The sequence below is a fragment of the Chelmon rostratus genome, chromosome 23 (assembly GCF_017976325.1).
Source record: "Chelmon rostratus isolate fCheRos1 chromosome 23, fCheRos1.pri, whole genome shotgun sequence".
In the NCBI taxonomy this organism is placed as follows: Eukaryota; Metazoa; Chordata; class Actinopteri; order Chaetodontiformes; family Chaetodontidae; genus Chelmon; species Chelmon rostratus.
Window position 1 is genome coordinate 650,612 of NC_055680.1, and position 21,365 is coordinate 671,976.

At 41.0% G+C, this 21,365-nt stretch overlaps 1 protein-coding gene across 4 annotated transcripts; it reads right to left on the reverse strand.

Annotated features, from left to right (window-relative positions):
- Window positions 1-3,114: 3,114 nt before the first annotated feature.
- mtmr1a (myotubularin related protein 1a) lies at window positions 3,115-20,506 on the reverse strand. Of its 4 annotated transcripts, none has more exons than XM_041964903.1 (19): window positions 20,174-20,506; window positions 18,595-18,700; window positions 18,487-18,510; window positions 16,755-16,778; window positions 13,426-13,513; window positions 13,121-13,215; window positions 12,850-12,957; window positions 12,251-12,349; window positions 11,553-11,636; window positions 10,846-10,995; window positions 8,167-8,355; window positions 7,822-8,007; window positions 7,489-7,647; window positions 7,353-7,400; window positions 6,655-6,747; window positions 6,339-6,452; window positions 6,213-6,256; window positions 5,999-6,131; window positions 3,115-5,764 (listed from the first exon to the last, which is right to left on the reverse strand). In XM_041964903.1, exons 1-19 carry the CDS (start codon window positions 20,278-20,280, stop codon window positions 5,600-5,602), a joined length of 2,016 nt encoding a protein of 671 aa, XP_041820837.1. In that variant the 5' UTR covers window positions 20,281-20,506; the 3' UTR covers window positions 3,115-5,599. The 4 variants fall into 4 exon arrangements, with proteins under 4 accessions (XP_041820837.1, XP_041820836.1, XP_041820838.1 ...); XM_041964902.1 differs by having other exon boundaries at window positions 12,850-12,972; XM_041964904.1 differs by lacking the exon at window positions 16,755-16,778 and having other exon boundaries at window positions 12,850-12,972.
- Between the last annotated feature and the right edge of the window lie 859 nt (window positions 20,507-21,365).

A 21,365-nucleotide genomic window follows, 5' to 3' on the forward strand; every position in this document is an offset into this window, starting at 1 on the left:
CCATTGTGCAGTCCGGGCTCTACTCTTTACAGACAACAAACTAGACTTGCTAGTTTTTGTCAGTGCTGTACACGTCTAAAAGCATGCCAACTGCACATGCATACAACACACCTGTGTATGCAGATGTCCAGCGTATTATGTAGAGAGCTGGGTTTTGGGGCTTTTTTGGAGTAACAGTTGAGACAGACCTAACTCACCAAACAGTCTGATAGATCTTTGTGCAACCAGACCTTTAGAGATCCGACTGATAATAGAGACTGATGCAGCAGTGTGTAGTCTCAACAGCCACGACTAACCACGGAAGAGAACACTTAAGAAGCTAGCGTCAAAGTAATCTCACTTTTTTTGGGGCTGCTTTCTAAACTTGATTAATGTCTGGGTGTTCAGGGACTGATGATGGTGATGAGTGTTTGAACTGATCTGCTCACCTTGTAAGAGTCCTGCATGAATACCCTCTCTGCCCTATCAGCTGTAATTCAGATGGTGCTTCTCTCTTTGCCTTATACCCGACACAGTCCCACAGGGACGTTCCACAGTGCTCATCTAACACCTCGTAGCTGCAGCTGAGTCAGAGAAACACCCACAGCTCTGTTGGGTGGTTACCTCGGAGGAGTAAGAGGGGAATACTGTAAGTGCCCAGTGCACTGAAAGGTGTGGGTGTTTTTTCAAGCTCAGGCTGCAGAAAGCTGGACTTCACACGAATCCAACAGAAAATAACAAACCTTTCTGTTTACTGAATGTATTGAATATTTAGCAAAAACCTTTGGCATGTAGCAAAAATTAAAATTCACCAAAGATGTAGCATTATTTGAGATTGACTTTGCCTTTATGTGCTGGGACTGAAATATCTGTTTGTAAGAAAAAGGTTTTGAACTAATCACGAGGAGAAAGGATTGAATCTGAATGTTACACAGATATGTTCATCGTCTCACGTGCGACATTTGAATTAGTTTGATGGCTAGATGAAGACTTGATGGATTGGAGTGAAGAGTAGAGTGTGTGAGAATGTGTTTTATGTCTATGAAAAGACAGTACAGCTGCACCTGATATCTTAAAAGTATCGCACACAAAGCTCACTTACATACACAATGTGTGAATGACTCAGTTATTATTGCCACTGTGGATGTTGATGCTGCTTTAAGAGTCAGTGTGGACGATCATCCCACGACGTTTGGAGCCGGTTACCAGACTGTACTGGAAATATGGTGGAGCGAACACTACATAATTAACACCAGCACCAGCTGAAACTGCTACAGCCCTGCAACAAACAACACTTTATGATGTTTGCTTAAATTGTACGGTTGTAGTTAGTTTTGCTATATAAAAATACTGTACATGTGTATGTGTAACCTGTCAGGTGTTTGGATGGCTACAGACTCATTGGGTGTTCTCTTGTGGGGCTTCAGATACAACAATGTATTGTGGTGATGGGTCATACCATTAGACTGAGTTGGGGGGACAGTTGGAAGCTGTGCTCAATGCCAGAACATGAAGGATCCAGCAGTGGTTTCAGGCCATACAGGTCTGGAGGGGGGGGTATTTCACAAAGCGTCCTAAAATAATCTAAGAAGTCTGTCACGATGAAGTGAGATTTCAGCTCACTTTTCATGCAGTCCAGTCAGCCACTGGCTGATACAGTCCAGGTCATTACAAAAGATGCAACGGCACTGCAAGGAGAAAATGAAAAGCAGTGGGCTTGAGATGGAAAGTCCTGTATCCACCTGGTTGTGCCAAGATAATTAGACCTGACAATTCACGAGCTAATACACAGCATAAACTTCTCGGAGCATTCAAATTGTACCAAAATAACTTGGCATTAGAGCTGTCACTTTTTCTAAAAAATCAACTTTAACAAATTATAACTAACAAATTTTGAATTCATTCACATGAAACCCAAGTGAGGCGGTTCTGTTCATTTCTGCTGCCTCTAAAACCCCACTGAGCGACAAGTTAACAGTACCTGAAGCTTTTTCTCCACAGGTTTGCATTCTTTTCCTTCATTTCCACACATCTTTCAGACAGTTTGTTGTCAGGATTATCCATTCAGCACAGCTCACTAGTTTTCTCCATGTGCTCTAGCTTAGGTTACTAATAGGACAACAGGACGTTAAGTGGCTCAGACAGACGCCTTACAAACATGAAAAGTGACAGCATGAATCTGTTTGTCACTGATCAAAATGTTCTTTAGACGTTCAGGTTCCTGGCAGCCTGATGAAGATGTGCTGTCAGTCTCAGCTTTATAGGGCACGTCACTGGTGTGGTACTGTACTTTCAGAAAGTTGTGAGACTCGTCAGAGACAGATTAAATAAAGAAAATCAAAGCAGCTGAGGCCGACATTTCCCACAATGCAACTCAGTAGTGTTGCTATATAAAATCAGTGGTGTGGCCTTTGAAGCCTGTATAGGTCTGGGCTTGATTGGTTACTGTAGCAACAAAAATTGAATCATTGTAAGACTGATTACACTAACTGGATTATACTATGACCTCGCTTGGTGAAGTTTCCCCTTGCTCTCCAAACCCTGTGTGGTACCTGCACTGTATTTTCTGACAGCTGTGCCTGACTTCTTCTACAGTGAAGACAGCTTGTGTGGATGCCGTCACATGGCTCTGTCCTCTCTGCACTGCACTCTAGTGCCTGTCACTGTGTCATGCAAAGCCAGCCAGAGTCCTGCAGCCTGAGCTTTTCATTCAGAAATAGATTCTGAAGAAAACAGAAGGCTTGTTCCCAGTTTGACCAGTACAAAAGCAGTGATTAACAACAATAATAATAAATGAATACTATTAATGATTTGATATTTGAAGTCTGGCTTTGCAGGGCTACCTGTCACATACAACACATACACACCTATCCAGTGTGCTGTTCTCATACATACTGTAAACACTTTGATGCATGCTTTTCTCTACATACTGTGTACAGTTACTTATAGCTTTCAAGTGTTGAACTCTGTCTTCCTGACAACTGAATGTTGGACAGTCTTCATTGCTTGAAGTGTAATAGTGAACTCTTCTTTCTGTCTTATTCCACTATGATAACTCTCTGGCAATATGTTACAGGTACTTGTTACTAATATGAACCAATAAACCATTTTAAAAGACAAGAAAGAGACTTTAATTCTTACTTTTTTTATTTTTAAAATGGAATGTCAAAAGTGATTATTGCTCATCAGGTGGTTTGGGGTTTTTCACACAATTAGACAAAGCTTAACTTGACAAAAAAGTCAAGACTTACCACACCACCAACCACAGGTACACAGTGATTTATAGGTGACCTGGAGCATTAGAATACAGGGGGTGTCATGACACTGTAAAGGTACACTGATAAGACAAAAACGAGGCTTTACTAATCCAGGCTGACATGATAATGAAACAGTTTTAATCATGCTGTTAATTCTTACACAGAGGATTGATCTGTTTATCTCAGATGAAGTCACTGTGAATAACTAAGTAAAGGCAACATGAGGAGTCGAAACCACAGTCATGTGATCTCAAATTATTGGCAGAGTTCATCATGTGATGTGTATTGTAAGTGCAGTGAAATCTGCCTAAAGCTCTCATAAAGCACATTAAACTCAAGAGACTTCATTGATTTTACAGACTGTATGTCAAATGTCCAGAAAACTGACTTCAATGAGAGTGACTCTTTCTGGGTTCATTTCACTTGTAGTTTAATATAGTATATAGTTCATTTGGCCTGGCTGTTTTTGTTAAAAGGTTAAATGTTTTTATTTTATCATGTATAGATATTTTACTCTTTATTGTGAAATCAGAATTGTAATAAAACCACAAAAATATCTTGATAACTTCTCAATATTTTACATTTACTCCTCTAAACTCATATTTACTGTGTATTATCATCGTTCTGTTGATGTGATGGCCGTAATGACAGCAGATGACTGACTGTGACTTTCAGTTTGAACCTCTGGTCATTGTCCAGCTACCACAAGCCCAAACTTTTGTAGGTTTGGTCTTGTGTCAAATGATCAAAACTCGAATGAAGTCACTCTGATATCCATTTAATCACTCACTGAGCTCAGGACTTCTGCAGCCACTGCTCTTCCTATTCCCTCCCTCCATCAAGGGACTGCAGATTATAAAAGACCTCAGGCCATTGTTTATGTATTAACATGTGATCGAGCCAGTATATGTACAGACAGACTGCTTGGGGCCAATCAACATGCATTGCTAAGACATTACAGTGATTATATCTGCCAATTACAGCTCATCACAGACATATCAGTATCAGTGTATATGTTGGGCCATAAGAATCCCTTAAATTAGATATGCAGTGAATTTTAGGTTTTACAGTGTGACTACAGAGTCACGGCTCACCAGAGGACAAAATATGTAACAGAGACACTGTTTCTCACTCACTCTTCTTCTTTGACATTTCCAGTAAGCAGTTCCTCTTTATTCATCAGAAATATTTGTTTTATGTGTACTGTTTGGTTATTTGATTATCAATGTCAGCTGCAAACATTCAGCCTTTGCCAGGGTCTATGAAAAAAGACAGAAACGGTCAAACAGGGAGGATGTTTCTCTCTCTGATCAATTTCTCTTCACAGACCGCAAGTCCAGTTCATCACATCAACACAACACAACACAACACAACACAACACAACAAGCGTCCATCACACCCTGATGGTAGAAATGAGGCTAAACTTGCTCCTTTCAGTCAGGAAAAAGTCAGACACTTTGACTTTGAGTTTAGGATCAGCGCTACATAAACCAACCTTTAGGAAATATGTGAGAAACACTGATTAGAAATCCAAATGATTTTACTATGAAAAGATGAAATGGTTGGCAATGACAGAACAACAGAAAATCACACTTAGGGAAAGCTAAATAAAAAGGCTTTTTTTATACAAAACATGTATACTGAGGCAGTGTCCAGTTAATGAAGAGGGAAAAGCAGCATCTGTGATTGCTATTCCAAAAATGAACTCATGTCATTTTGAATGTGAACGTTTCTGCTTTGCTGATGAGCTGACTTTGGAGAGCACTAAGGCTTAGCTCATACCGATGTTTCTAATACTGATGACGAGGACCACTGATCACTGATCACTGATAAATTAAGAAATTGAACGTACGAGGGAGCATGCAGTGATTTTCTTCAAACACTACAGGTGACTACAGTCATTTGCAACCAGTCACTGGTAGCCTTCTGCAGTCATGTGAATAAAACAGCCCTGAGACAAACAGCAACTATTCTTCATACAAAAATAAAAACACGGCAGATAAAACTGGTGGCAACTTTGTGGAACTGAGAATAAACTCTGAGTGTAAGATTCACACAGTTCAGGGAGAGCTGGCCTTTCTGAATGTTTAAATTAAATAAATAAGAACAGGAAGGTTCAGGTAGGTCACTGATGGTTCTTTCAGGATATCTTTGAACAAATTCTTTAAATACATTTTTTTTAAACTTAACAAACATCTTAATATCTTTTCACTTTGTGAAAAATGTATTTAGGAATGTTAATATAAAATTAGGAATCCCTCCGTCACATTGCAAACACTGTTATCCTCAGTATTTGTAGTAATTGGGCTTAAACATACATTAAACTCTGTGTGTGTGTGTGTGTGTGTGTGTGTGTGTGCGTGTCAGACAGCTGTGTGCAGTGGAGTTCCCGTGGTATGTGTGGGGGAGGCAGAGTGTTCAGAGGAGGACAGGGAGTGGGAGGAGGCCTCTCTCTGCAGCTCCTCCACCCTCCTTTGGAGCTCTGCTCTGAGGATCAGAAGCTCCTTCAGGGTCTGGTGCACCGGCACCTGAAACACACATCACACAATCACAGTGTCAGTAAATATATCAATAATTAAAATTCCAAAACAGAATTATTAAGTTTTAGAATCATTTTACAAATAAATGCATGACTGAAGTTGTCATTTTTTCATCATATCATAGCCTTTATATACAAACTATGCATAATACGAGACCATCATTTTACAAGAAATACTCAATATTATGAGAGCAACATACTCTATACCACAAGGGCAGGGTACCTGTGGTCTCATGCGTGGGTTCCAGCGGGCGTAGTAGCTGCTCCACAGCTCCAGATGTCTGGAGGAAACCAGCGGATAGAGAACGTGGTGCTCATAGTCCACATAGAAGGGGTTGGTGAAGTCCTCGGGCTGGCTGGTAGGAGACATTGAACGGTCAGAGAATCACTCCAGTCATTCACTCCACTCACTCACATCAACAGATTAAGTATCTTACCTGTTAATGTAGGACCACAGGGACACCGTCTTGGTCTGTACCTCCTACACAGGACAGAAGAAGAGGTCACTCTGACGTGGTTCTAACTGCCTCGTTAACCTTGATAACAGAACGAACAGTACTTACCTTGGCTGCTCTTTCCTGTTCACTGTTATAGAGGAATGTACCAAACAGACAGCTGTAGAGGTGGTCCAGCACTGTGATCAGGAACAGCTCGTTGAACTCAAAGGCTGCAGGGAACTGCAGGCAGAGGAACAGGAGTGATAAAGAGTGGAGAGCTCATCCTGATTGGCTGAGCGTATACATGTGTTTTTAGCATGCTGCTTCATGAGAACGAGTCATCACACCTATACTCAGGCCTGTTATGACATGTTTTGCGTTAATAGTTGTCCAGGGTTAGAAGCCTAAGTCACGTTGATCAAATACGAGAATGGTGACTGACCTGTCGAGTCATTTGCCAAACACAGTCGATGAACTGGATGAAGAGAGGCGAGCGCTCTGAGTTAGCGTGGTTCTCATCACCGTGACCCACACGCTACAACACAGACAGCAATACTTTCAACAGACATGCAGTCATTCATTATTAAGCTTTTTGTATGTGTGCAAGAAATATTCAATGGGTGTAGTGTCACACATAATGTACATGTGGGTAATGTGTTTGAAATGTGAACCATTTCTACAGCTCTATTTCCACATGACTAGTATCACCAGGCGACATCATGCAATTTACGACTGACCCCCTGATGTCACGCAGGATAATCAAAGTCTGTATCATAGAGGTCCCCAGGCAACAATAGTTCTGTGCCAACAGGGCTAATGACACTAATAAAGTTTAATCCTGTAATTGGTTTTGGATGGCTTCAAGTCAGAGTCAATAAATATCTTATTGGAAAGTATTTTGCACTGTCATCACCGCTGTGTTCGCTGTCAAATATTTCTCACAAATGGGACAGACCTTTGAGTGATGAAAGGTGCCCAAAGAAGCAGAATCCTTCTGTGTCCGTTTTTTACTATTATCATTATTTGATGGTAATAATACTCATCGGCTCAAATTGCTGTGAGCTGGAATGAGGTAGAAACACAAACAACTGGGCCCAAGGGTAACCCTAACCCTAACGCTAATAACTCTTTGTTCCTTACAGCAGCAAACTTGTGTCCAAAACTAATCCACTCCTTCTCCACCAGAACCTGCAAACAAAAACACACACACAGAGTTCACTATTCTGTTGATTGTTCTGTTATAGTATATGGTTGAAACAATGAAACAGTGTGTGACCTGGAATCCTCGGAGAGTTCGGTAGTGACTGTCCAGCATCAGCATGGCCAGAGAGGTGAGCTGAGCCGTTCTGTCCCAGCCATCGCTGCAGTGAACCACCACTGATGTCTTCCCTGACTCCAGCTTATCAGCTATCTTTGCTGCTCCTGCTAATAACAGCTTCACACAGCAGATACACATTGCCAGTACAATATTATTTATGATACACCTTCTGCAGGTAATGATTTAATGATGATTTTATTAATTTTCAAGTGATAAAACAACCATGGGAGTTTCCTGTGATGATAAAGAAACAATTTTTCCTTATTGTGTGTTACTGTGTGTGTGATTTACCCGTATATATTCGAGCCAGTGTGTCTGGTCAACAGCCGAGTGCCAGTGAGCTTCATCTATGGTGGGATAAACTACATCCTTCATCTTCCTCAGAGACTCCCTCATTACATGGATGTTAGGGATTTCCAAGAAGTTCAGCTCCACGTTTGGGTAGAAACTCTCACTTTCATATCCTCCATCCTTTGCCTGCAAGCATTGGATCAGAGGTGAAGGACTCAAGAGTGGAGCAATTATAAAGAGTAAGAGAACAAACTCAGTCAAAATGTCATATAAAAGCTAGGAGAGAGTTAGAGAAAAACAGGAGAAACAGGTGTATCTTTCTGTTTAAGCATGCCTGTGCTGTACCTTGTTGGTGACTGCTACACTGCTCTGCCGGGCATCAAAGATGGTGAGCTTGTGGGACTGGGCGTTGGCATCCATGATGATTTGGAGGAAGCGTTCATCTTCTTTACAGCGACGGTCTGAAGGTCCGACTAATGGCTGGCTACAGCGTACAATGGTGGCCTGGGACTCTGGGTGAATCCAGGACAAGACCTGCAGAAAAAGGAGGACCAGTTCAGGACCATGAAGACTGCCAGGAGACACATCAGTGAGCCATACTGCTGCACTGTGTGACATGTTCCTTTATTAACATGAGCACACAAGTTGTAGTTTTTTTCCACTCTATGCCACACAAACAGTCCTGCTGCCCAAAATACTCACTACAGGGGGGTAAGACCAGCAGAGATTCAATAATACAGAGTCTGTTTAAGCTTTCTCATGATAGGATCTAATTTCAGTTCAAGTTCCAGGGTCCATCAAGTCCATCAGGCCTGTCATCGTCTTGGAGACTGTTTCACTGATAACAAGTCCTTCGCCTAGTTCTCCATACTGAAACAATTTGGTTTGCTTTCACTTCTTTAAAAAGCTTTGTGTGACTGATAGAAAGGCCAGTGTTATAATACTTTGTACAAGTTTTGGCTTAGCAATGGCCATATTCACATGCAGTACACAAGTTAACGGGTTTGATATCTATATGAACAGAACTAACATCTGCCCAACACTGCTTAAAGAGAGGACAGTACCATGAGTGCATCAACGCACCCTCTACTTCACAACCATACCACACATACATACTGGTGTGAAGAGTGTGTGATCAATTTTCTTCAATATGCAGGGTGTAATGTCAGCTCTGTGTTTTATCTTCATTTGCAAAATCTATTTGCAGATAAAATAAAAATAAGTAAGACAGCCCACCTTTGATATCGTCCCTTACAGTCTTAAGAAGATCTGGTGCATTCAACTCAACTATTTTTTCAATCTGGGATTTTCAGAGATTTTTTATAATAATAAGCATTTTATGCCTTTCGGCTTCCACTTAAAGGGGGCGGTGCCCAAATAGGGTTGAGAAAGTGAGGTGATTGAGTGTAAGAGCCTCATACTTAATGCAGTACACGTTGTAACCAGAAAACTGTCTGAATGTATCAATAAGCTCTAGTACTTAACACACCGTTTTGGATTTGCTGATGTTAATAGTATGTCATCTGCAAAAAGGCTGACTTTGAATTCAAAGTCACCCATACTAATACCAATTATATCCTTTATCTTCACCAAATGGTGGAACGACAATCACCTGAAGTTCAATATCGCCAAAGCAAATAAGATGGAGGTGGACTGTAATGCGTCAAATATGGATGTTGCTGCAAAGAAGCTATAAATGTGGATACTTCACACACAACGCAGCAGCACAGAAGACCTATATGATCTCCACAGTTTCATGGTGGGCACCCAAGATCCGTGTCACCAATTCAGTATCTGACTGAATGTGAAATATGGTCACAATCTCTCCGTCTGTTACCGAGTTATGGTGTTGAATAATGGCCAGAAAAGTGTTTCTGCAAACATTATGATGTCACAGTGAAGCTGACTTTTGACCCTTCGCAGATAAAATGTCGTCACTTCTTCTTCTTATCCTATGGCACTTTGTGTGAAATCTTGTCACAATTAGCATATGAATCTTGAGGTATGGCCACAATCACTTCATCCTTTCTTCCAACATTTATGCCAAATTTGGGGAAATTCCCTCAAGTGTGCCATAGCATAGCACAAATCTGATATCATCATATTTGGTGCACTTTCTTTTAATCATATGCCATAGTTTGCTTGATTGCAGCATGCTGCTTAGTATCTTCCTTCGTATCAGCTGTAGTTTCTTGGTTTATTTCAGTCTATTTAATCTCTTATTCTATTTTCTGTGTCACAGTAACCTGGAAAGGAGCTCCCACTGAATGATGCAAGATGAAAAACAGGTTCTGTGAAGGATAAACACCACAGGGTGGGGGGCCTATATTCGTGTGTTAAGGGATATGATATGTGTGATCACTGCATGTTCAAAACATGACTTAAAAAGTTAGGTTACGGTCAGTGTCAGCATGCACCCCTCACCCACCTCCTTGCCAATTGGTCAAATGATAGGTAACTTTGGAAAGATAGCAAATCAGAGGAGAGTTATTTGTCTAGAAGATTATAAAAAACGCATTTTGTAGAAAACATTTTTAGGATGCTGCCTGCGATTGAACTTTCCCAATCTTGGTTAATACAGAGGTTCATCTCCTTATTGTAGCTATAATAATAATAATCATTTTAACTTACAACCATCAGTGAGTTGGTGCATTATTTGATGTTTCTGACATTGTTTGTGTAAATCACTAATAAGAAAACAAAAACACTTTACAGGTTTATACTGTATGATCAACTACAATCAAGATATAAATTTACTGAGATTTGTGCTGGCCATTTAAATTGTAATAAATGGATGTGTTTGGATGGTGCCCTGTATGCAGCATTAATGTCTTTTGCCCTCTGTTTAAGCGACTACTTGTGGTGGTTTTGGAGATGGTAACAGATGTTTTATACTTGTGCTACAATTTTATGGCCTGTGCTGCAAAACTTTTAACCTCTTTAACACCAGTGCTAAGTGCAAAAAATGCTAATGTACAGCTCTGGGTCATGTGTCTCTCCTCAGTGTGAGGTTCTCAGACTGACCGGTATGCGGTGCTTGGCTCTAAACACAGCCACCCGTTTGATGTCTTCATCTGTGATGTTGGTGGGGATGACCAGGATGGAGGGATAGGTGTCACACAGCTCGTAGGTGCTGTTCATCTTACTGATGGTCCAGCTCTCATTAGGGAGGCCCTGACGAAATACATGCAACCACATTGAAGAAACCATTAGAAGATTATGGAAAAATATGGCTATTTGCTATATATACAATATCGTAATTTGTTCAAATTTTTAACCACTCTTTTCCCTAAAAAACAATTACATAGAAAGCTGTGCTATCATCATGAATGTATCTTTAATCATTGTTAAGAGTTTCATTGTCAGTTACTTGAAAATAAAAGGTGAAGTGGAGTTGACAGGAAATTATTAGTGAAGAAAAACAATATTTATGTTAAAAGTGAGAGCAGCAAAGATGTAAATTTGACATGATTACTATTACTATTACTGATGGAAATAATGAGGTGTGTATAAAGCTATGCAGAAAAATCTGTAATACATACTCTGCAAGTCATAAAAACATTATCATTGCAAAAGGCCATCATGTTCCTATCAACAACATGCTGTAATGCCAAATGAGTTACTTACTACAGTTACATGGTTTTATCATTTTCGTATGAAGAGTTATGCTTTCTCCCCTTGGTCAGACTCCATGTGAGAGAGTCTCAGTGTTACAGTTGGTGGTCACTTACCTGACGTCTGTACTCAGCTGATGGGTCATATACCTTCCAGCCATCCACAGGAAACTGCTCCTTGTACAGGAAGGCAAACAGGGGCTGCAAGAGGATGTCACAACACAAATGTTAGTGTGCAGTCACTATCAAACTGAAAAATAATGGTGTGTGTATGGCTCAGGCATTTACATGCAGTTAACAAGATGTAGGTAACTGTATAGAAGTGAACAAGTGCTTTACGTAAGACTTTCTCACATACATCATATTTACACTGCTGATACAACTTTAAGAAGGAGTTTAAAAAGTGTCCTGGTGAGGGTGTGCAGAGCCACTCCTTTGTACCTGCAGATTTGTTTCGTTATCAAGTGATTTGTTTTTTATTACAAATAACTGATCAATTGACATGATCCCGCACCGGTTTCCCACAAGTGAATACGGCCGGTTGTGTTTTGCTGTGAGCACCAGCCATACTTTCGCTGGGTCTCTGTGGTGGTGGGAGAGTTCTTGTCCTCTGTGCCACCAAATGTTGCTCCACTGGTTCCTACAACTAATGAGTTACTGTATATTGGGGACCTCTTACTTTCCAAAGACTGTACACCCCCTTCTTGTAGGTACAGCCACGCTGGTCACACCACTAAAATGTATGGTGGCCTTGCTTCACAACACAAAGAACACAAACACATCATATCTAGCCAACACTTATGAATCAGACTGACCAGGTTATGTGAGAGGGGGAAGGCATGTTTGGCCAACACCTCCACCACGTCCGGATGGCTTTCCTCTGTCTTGTAAGCAAACCTGGGACTCCTCATGTCCTGATGCCGGGAAAACATTAGAAGAAAAGTCAATCATCGGTGTCCCCAGAAACCACAGATTCACCACCGTTATTGCTGAAATTATTTGTTGAAGCTCTTGGTTGATTCGCTGGTTCTGCTTTCTTCAATATGAGGGTTTACTGATTTTCTCAGTTTTGTTTATTATTTTGGTTGAAAATTTTAAAAATGACAAAGAAAAAGAAGTACAGAAAAATGAGCGAGAGAAATATCTGTTATTGGTCAGTAAAACAAAATAACCTGTTTCAGTGGTCAATGGAATGCATCCAGCAGCCACTCAAAGTGGTTCACAACACATGACAACATTCATTCCTTCTCACACACTCATACACTGATGACTGAGGCTGCCATGCAAGGTGCCAACCTGCTCATCAAGAGCAATACAATTCTTTTTATGGAGGGCCCTGCCTCTTGAGCCACAGCCACTCCAAAATATACATTTATATTCATGAGAAATCTCATATCCTCCGTGTACGTGTTACCTTGCAGACCAGCTCCAGTCCTTTGGTGTTCTCTCCCTGGTTCGGAACACTGATGGTCTCTAGTCTGCTGATGACTCCCAGATTCACATCAAGAATGAATGGAGACTCCTGGATGCACACAGACTAAAATTAACACACAGCTGTAAAGACAGTTTGAAAGAAACAACAATTTATTTTTTTCAGTTCAGTGTTATTTATACATTACATCACATCCACATCACAGCAAAAGGTAAAGCACTGCTGAGCAAATAATAAATAAAATCTGCAGTACCCTTTCCACACTACTGAAGTACAGCTTGTAGTCTGTGAGGGTCAGGGTTCCATTAACCAGACCACTGAATGGACAGATGTACATCACATCCTTGACTGCACATCAGTACACACACATACATGCATGCACGCACACACACACAAACAAAAAGGATAAGGCATTGATTAATTGGCAAATAGGCAATCTGTGCATTCTCTGTGATGTTTTAAATAAAATATTAAGCTTAAGAGATTACTGATTTTGTCTGCTACATAATTGACATGATGAATGTGGAATGGGATAACAGACAGATTATGTTAACTGACCTGTAGTCTGGACGGTCTCTCCTGGTAGCAGAGGAACCTGGTTCTGTAACATTCTGACTTGCGCTCCACATCTCATAGCTGGAAGATTCTGTATAGAACACAGACTAGTCAGTGAGGACCACAACATCTGGCTCGACCTGCACCACTGACAACTCACAAAGTGTCACTGAACATGTTGCTGGTAAGGTTCCACTGAGATCTGGACAGCATTCATCAGCGCAAACCCAACAGATGGCTGAGGGTCAGCTGAGGGTCTTTCCCTCCACAAATGTGTTTACATGACACCTACTAAAAACTATGGAAACAACCAACAGGGGAAGCTGAGGAAGGTTCGAAATTATAGAAATTACCAGTGACGAACTGCAACAGAAACCTGCAGACAACTAATCAACTCACTGAAATTTCCCTCAAGTAACAGAAGCACTCCAGTTAACTACTATTCTGCCTACTCTCCAAAACAGACGCACAGGCTCACAGTTCCTGTAGTGTTTCACTGTAGGTCTGCGATATATACGTACTGTATACTTAACATATTACACTGACAGATTCACTGGTGAAAGAAAAACAACCTCATAAATTCACTGTTGAGTAGCTACAACAGAAGTTACTAAATGATGAATTAGAAGAAAGAAAACGACGAAGAACACAAACCTATGCTATATCTGCTGCCATTAAAAAAGACAACTCTGATTCATTTCAACTGATCAGGATCAATGTTGTGGCAATCTGCCTCCTTCAGGATAAAATAGAGCAGACACATAACTGATATTATTCCAACTGCGACAGCTGGGATAAATCAGGACAACCAACTTAAGGGGCCGCTCTCACAACCCCGTCAGACTGGATGTCACTTCCCAGTCATCTCTATGTGAGGAAACATTGGCTTCCTGTCTGAAATTGCCTCTTACCTGCAGTATTAACTACATACTGACTCTGATGAAGGTAAACAATTTTTGATAACAGGTTTTTAATACTTTATGTTTCTTACTGTCTTTATTTTGACTTATGTCCTGTATTTTCTGGTTTGTACTGGTTGATTTCTTTATTATGTGAACGTCTTGAATCTGCTCCCTCTTCCTCTTCTCCTTATGTTGATTGCTCTGATTTCCAGCATCTTCCCAGTTGGTATAAATACCAGTCAGGTGCTCCTGTATTTCATCCTTGAGAAGTCAGTTTGCCAAAACATTTATCTTGGTTAGCTGATACAAATGCATTAGTTATGAGTGTGTGGCTTTCAAATTCTTTCTTTTTTACTACACGATAAATAAACACATAAAGACAAATGTTGATAAAAACACAGACATAAATACAATACTGATGGCAGAGAAATCATAACAATATGTTATAGTGAGGTGAGAAATTGGGCTGGAGTATGTTAAGATCTCTGTAAAGTCACTACATAAATTGACTTGTTTTACAGAAAACTAGATAGAAAATTAACAAAACAGAATATAATGTGAGAAATAAAAAACTTGTTTAATGAGGGTCTGCGTACAATTTATACCACTACTTCATTGGTACCAGTACTTCATTTCCTTGATATTGAGGGACTTGACTTTTAGTCCCTCGTATGGGTCGAGCTCCAAAAACACTGGATCCTGCATTTCCCATAATGCAAATCAACAGCATCTTTCCCTAGACCCTCCATGTCTGCTGAACAAACATTTTTCAAACTCCAGATTTGTATATTATGTGTGTTATTTGCTGCAGCACCTTGGGACAACAGCACTGAAGGAAGCTGAGACAGAAGGAGAGGAAGAGGGGAATGAGGCATGCAGGACAGAGGGAGGAGGAAGTAAAGAGGAGGAAGGACAGACAGAGACTTGCCAAAGCACTGGAAGGATGCTCAGAATCACTTTCTCCATAGTAACACAGCCCTTCATCTTGTGAATCTTGCTGCAGGGGAGAGCCAGCATGGAGAAAGTTTGAGAGAGAAAAGACAGAGAGAGAAAGAGACATTATACAGTAAATTACTATACTTATACTGCTATGACGGTCACTCCCCACTCTTTGCTGTCCTGAGCTTGGTGTGTCCTCGTGAGGAGTGACGAGGCGCCTAAACCCCAAATATATCAACACTGTACACATTCTGCATTCACATAACAATGTAATCCACATGAGCTGGCTGGCTGAAGTCTATAAGACTTAAAAGGACCATTTCAAAAATGACTGCCAAGAGACTGATTGGCTGATCGGTACAAGTCATTCCTGTTTCTCTGATGGCTCGTGACATTTCAAACTCTCTTAACAGGCACAGTAGACATCATTATTATTGTTGATGATAGTCCACACTGTAAATATCATAAATCTGTCCAGCTCAGTGATTAAAGATAATATTAGATTTGAATATGATTTTTGAGTTCACCTCCTGGGCACTGCCGAGGTGGCCTTGACCAAGGCACTGAACCCCTAGTGGCTTGGAGCGCAGACTATGTGGCAACCCCATCACTCTGACATCTCTTTAACTGATGCATGTCTATGGGTCATGTGTGTGTGAAGGTGTGTGTACTGCAGGCCTATGTGTGTATACACAGCATGTGAGAACTCAACCAGCCCAATACCCTGAGACTTCTTTCTTTAAAGTATTGACATACATGTTGGCCAATAAATATAAGAAACTGCAGCAGAGAAATGCCAAATATATATTACAAGTTATTTAGAAACACTGGCCTCATTACAAAGTTTGTCCAACAGAGAGCACTGGGACTGAATACATGGGACTTTACATTATTGTACTGATTTTGTACTCATATGGTCATGCCAATACAGCCTCAGTAAAAAAGGGACAGAGAGCGTTCAGGGGTTAAAAACAATGAAAAAGCCTAGAGAAAGGCACAAGTAAAGATAAAAAGGAAGGGGAAGTACTGATGGAGGCACAGTTCATTTCCGTTCTCAGGCATCACTGACAAATCTAACCTATCTACAGTCACTTTCATAAGCCTCAACCACTCAGTCACATCCTGTTCACATTAAATACCCTGTGCACACTCTAATGTCTAAAAAGACACAGCCAAAGACACTGGAACAAACTGCTGCAAGTGTGAGCATTCACCTTCACCCATCCATCACACGCTCTATGGCGTAATCAGGACTTAATATATTATATGAATAACATCATCTTAGTGTCAGTGTAGTGAGGGTGGTATGTAATTTGCTGGACACTCCTGTCTGTCAGGACACAAGTAATAGCTAGAGAGCAGCTTTAGCCTTGAGTCAAGCAACACTTTGATTAAAACTGAGCTGAGCACAGACTTCTGTGTATGTGTGTGTTTTAAATGTACAGTTTACAGTATTATCAGGAGAGGAGCTGATAAGACTACAACTCTTACCCTGGGTTTCAGCCTCCTGGACACCTGGAGGTTAAACACACCAAGTACAAAGGACAGGCACAGACAGACATACAAAACAAATGTAGTCATATGAAATGGAAACAACTATATTCATTGTCTGATATCAAACTAAAAGTTTCCTCCCCCCCTTGTTTTCCTTATTCTGCCAACAGCAACACACTGCCAAATGTCAAATAGTACAATGTAAGCATTCTGTATTTGGTGAGCTGGATGCAAACACAGAATGCACTGCAAACAATGCTGATACAAATATCCAAGCAAACAGACCTGCTACAACTTAAGAAGAGAGCTGCAAAACGGCTAAGCGAGTATATTGTGTATGTGGGATATGTGAATGCACATTCCCACAGGCAACAGATAAGCGCTTCATATAACACATGACATGACTCCAGAAAAGGGCTTCATAACTCTTATGGGCAGCACAAAGCTGAACAAAGATTCTACTTAACTTCCGCCCTATTACAATAATAAGACAGAGTACCTGTTACTCTGGATAATGCACAGATGTTGAGGTTAACAGGTTTCATTGGAGCTACTTCAAACGACAGAAATAATCCCAGAATAAACTTCTGTGGACTGCCCTGTGTAAATGGTGAACCACCAACTATATTCCGTTCATCACCACTGTATTGGGTGGAGGCAGAAATCTCAGTGACAGATATCAGCAAAGCTGGACAAAAACACAATTATAAAACAAAAACTCTTAATGGAGCAATACTACTAATCTATAATATGTGAACTGACCCTTTAATCATGATACAGTGATGTCCTATCTATAGATTACATTCATTTAATTTAGTATCTATTGATGCAAACTTAATGGTAAAATCATGTTAGCCTTGTTTCCACCAAAAACTGCCCCTGTAATAAATAAACGAACAAAATGTAGCCTATACTGAAATCTTACTGCTAACTTGTTCCTGTGCTCTGCTCACATTCCCATCACTTTTCTGCTGCTCTCTCTCTCTCTCTCTCACACTCACACAACCATACAGTTGCTACATGTACACATTAAGCATTGAGCTGCTACTCTTCTAACAACACAAACACAATGGAAGGCCTTTTTCTCAGTATGTGGTTGTGCAGATGAGCTTTGTTTGAGAAAAGGCTGAAGTCAAAAGACCTCTCTGGATGCTTCGATTCTCTCTGAAACATAATAGTTTATCATGTTTGACCATTTGTGCTTGCTGAGACGTATCGTCACCCAACATCTGTTCAACAGGTTGGCACACAGTTTTTTACTCTTTTTTCCAGTGTAACAGGAAAAGCATAACCCCAGCAAACACATTTAAATGGCATGGGAACCTCTTTCATCTGAGGTTTCTCGTTTGCAGCTCCACACCTAAAGGCTAAACTGACGAGGGTGGTTAAGTCAACAGAAAAGAGCTGTTCCATTGTCAAGGCTGAACTATACGTCCAATACTGAAATACGATATATTATACTAAGATAAGTGCACATAACTATACTATGTATGCATCTACCTTTTTTTCTCTCTCAAACCAATCAACCTGTTGGAGGACAGAGTTTGATTGTCAGTGAGCCAAGTGTGCTTTGCTTGAAGTAGAAAGCATGCTGCTGACAGACAGAAGCAGAGAGAAACTCTACAGCATCTTAACAGTAGCCACTCACACACATTTAACACACAAAGCTCTGCCCACACACTGAAGGGTATAGATGGCATACATGTGCACACAATGATGCCAGCCTTACCATGAAATCTGGTCTTCTCCCAGCCTATTAGTTACAAAACACAAACTGATGAGAAGTACTGTCAGTACAGTGTGAGTGTGTGTGTCAGTGTCTGTGTCTGTTAGCTACCTTGTTGTCCCTGTTCACGATGTCAGAGGGAACCGATCCTGAGATCTGACTGGAGATGGTAGCTGCTATAAGCTGTTTACACCACTCTACATGAGAACCTGTGGGACTGCAGAGAAAAAGATGGGTAAAAAGTTGGTAAATGTTCACTACCATAACAAGATATTTTATCCCAATCCCACTGCTAAGGTAACATCACTGCACATGTATTTGACAATAGAAGGTCTGCACTCAGTTGTTGGACTGACAGAATTAGTGCTGTACAAATGTACATTACACTAAATTTACTATGTGAACTCTTATAGTACAGATAATTTCCACCCACTCAATGGCTTTTCCACTACAGAGTGACTACAAGACACACTCTATATCTGCGATTTAGGAACATTGATGTGTGAACTCACAGCATGCAGCATCTACACACAAAACTCTCCAGCCGTTGAATTCACCATGGCAATCACAAGGAAATAAACTACATTAAAACAGCATACATCTGGGGACAGGATCACTGTGAATGCAATCTAGCTACACTGTATATTCAACGTCACGATCAAATTACTGATCAATTGTAACATATGAACATAACATATGAAATTATATGAAAATATCTTGTTATAACACATACCAAATAACCTGTATCATATTAACAGGAGTCTTGTTATAACAGGATATGTTCAATTGTTGCCATAACAACAAACTATTCAGTTTATAAAGAAAAATACATATCACATTTGGTTCACCCATCCATTGTCATAGAAACAGGTGGAAACACCTGTGTGGGTTGACCACGGATGGAGGCTCAGTTTATTAACTGACATTACGATTTCATATTGCATATTCTTGAATAAATCTTAATTTCATTTCATAATACCATTGGGGGGGACTAAACTAACCGCGGGACCCCTAATGGGTTAATCCAGGTCCAGGTCTCACTTGTGGGAAATGAGTTTACAGATGTTGTTAGGTGCTGCTGCGTTTAGGAAAGAGTATTTCACTGTAACTGACATGCTTTCTTCAATAACAGGGCAATTTAAATAAACATGAATGTGATTAAATTTGATAAGTGGTGGACATCGCGATAGCGTCCAACACGCATTACAGGACTGCGGTCTGCATTAGCGTTAGCTCCTGTCCCGCTACACTGACCTCGGTCTGTTGTACTGAGCTAACGCTGCCTGCTAGCTGTCTGTCACCCCACTGGTGCTGCATATTGGTTCGTCTAACACAGGCTTCCCCCCCGTTCTAATATAGCATGGTGATTTAGACAAGCTTAGTGTATTCACCGTTAGCTAACGTATCGTAGCCAACGCTACTGGACTGCACCGTCACCCCAAACTCGAGTCTAAAAGCTGGCAATGCTGTAGCCTCTGCTCACTGGAGAATAATGTACTCAAGCTACTCTTAAAACCAGCTTTAAAAGTTGTTTTTATGTGAAATAAGCCCTGCTTTATACACTGGACCTGATCCTCTTGATTCAGGAAATGTTGTGTGTAGTTATTTATGGGAAATTATATTACAGAAGAGCAAGACAACCGCTTCACGTCGACGTTTCACAGAATGTTGTAATATCGAGGAAACTCACTTGTCCAGCGTTTCACCGGCGGTTGGTCCGCAGGTCGGCGAGCCCCAGGGCTTTCTGCCCGGGCCTGCTCCATCCACACCCCCGACAGCTCCGGCCTGTCTCTCCATCTGCCTGCGAGCTGTTTACCCTCGGTCAGAGTGGGCGGGGGCGGTATGAGGATGAGGATGCGGGTGAAATGAAACCTTTGTTCGGCTGCAGCGTCCGCCCTCAGCGCGCGCTCACTTGTTCCGCTGGGCTCGAGGCTGTCAGTGAAGCGCGTTTAGCGGCGGACTTACAGGACTCTGGCTTCTTCTCATCTGCCTGTTTGTGCTTCCTCCTCTCTTCGCCGTCTCACTTGCATCTCTTCCTCGCTCTGCTGTGATGTCAGCAGTTCCGCCTTCTGACATCACAGCAGAGCTGGGAGGATGGAGGATGCGGCGCGCTGGCACAGGGCTCAGCCTTGTTCATGTGTTGTACCGTGACGTGAAATGGCTTCTCTCTGTGTGGTGATACCTGTGAACATCAGCTGTGACTAGTTTTGAGCGATCTGTCCTTTGGGTTTACGTGCTGAGGAGGCACCATCAACATGGTGGTGTTTCTTTTCGGAAATGTGATGAGATAAGGAATTCAAAGCCAGTATCCTCGCGTGCCGAGGTGGCACAGCTTACATAGCTCTGAGTACTACATGGACAGAAAAGTGAGTCTAGAATTGGTCTCGAGCTTATTTAGACTGATGGCTCCAGCTCGACCAGACACAACAGAAAAAAAAAATCAAAATTACAAGAGACTGTCCAAAAGTTTTAGGCAGGTGGGAAAAATACTGTAAACTAAGAATACTTTCAAAAATATAAATAATTATTGGTTATTTTTATCATTTTACAAAGTGAGTGAACAAAAGAAAAATCTAAATCAAATCAATATTTAGTGTTACTACCCTTTGCCCAAATCAGCATCAATTCTTATAGCTATACTTGCACACAGTCAGAGATTTTGTAGGATTAAAGTCAGGTGTATGAGCAACCAATTATACCATAATGATCATCAATTTCACATGTAGGTTGAAACATAGTCAGTAACTGAAACAGAAACAGCTGTGTAGAAGGCTTCAAACTGGGTGAGGAACAGCCAAACTCTGCTACCAAGGTGAGGTTGTGGAAGACAGGTAGAGAGCAGTACATTAATGAGTGTCTGCAGGCAACAGTGAAGCATGGTT

Coding starts and splice junctions, on each gene's coding strand:
- mtmr1a (XM_041964902.1), bottom strand. CDS start 20,280: ATGGAGAGACAGGCCGGAGCTGTCGGGGGTGTGGATGGAGCAGGCCCG. Junction 12,973..13,120: donor ACTTCAGTAGTGTGGAAAGG/GTACTGCAGATT, acceptor TGTTAATTTTAG/TCTGTGTGCATCCAGGAGTC. Junction 6,257..6,338: donor AACAGGAAAGAGCAGCCAAG/GTAAGTACTGTT, acceptor TGTCCTGTGTAG/GAGGTACAGACCAAGACGGT.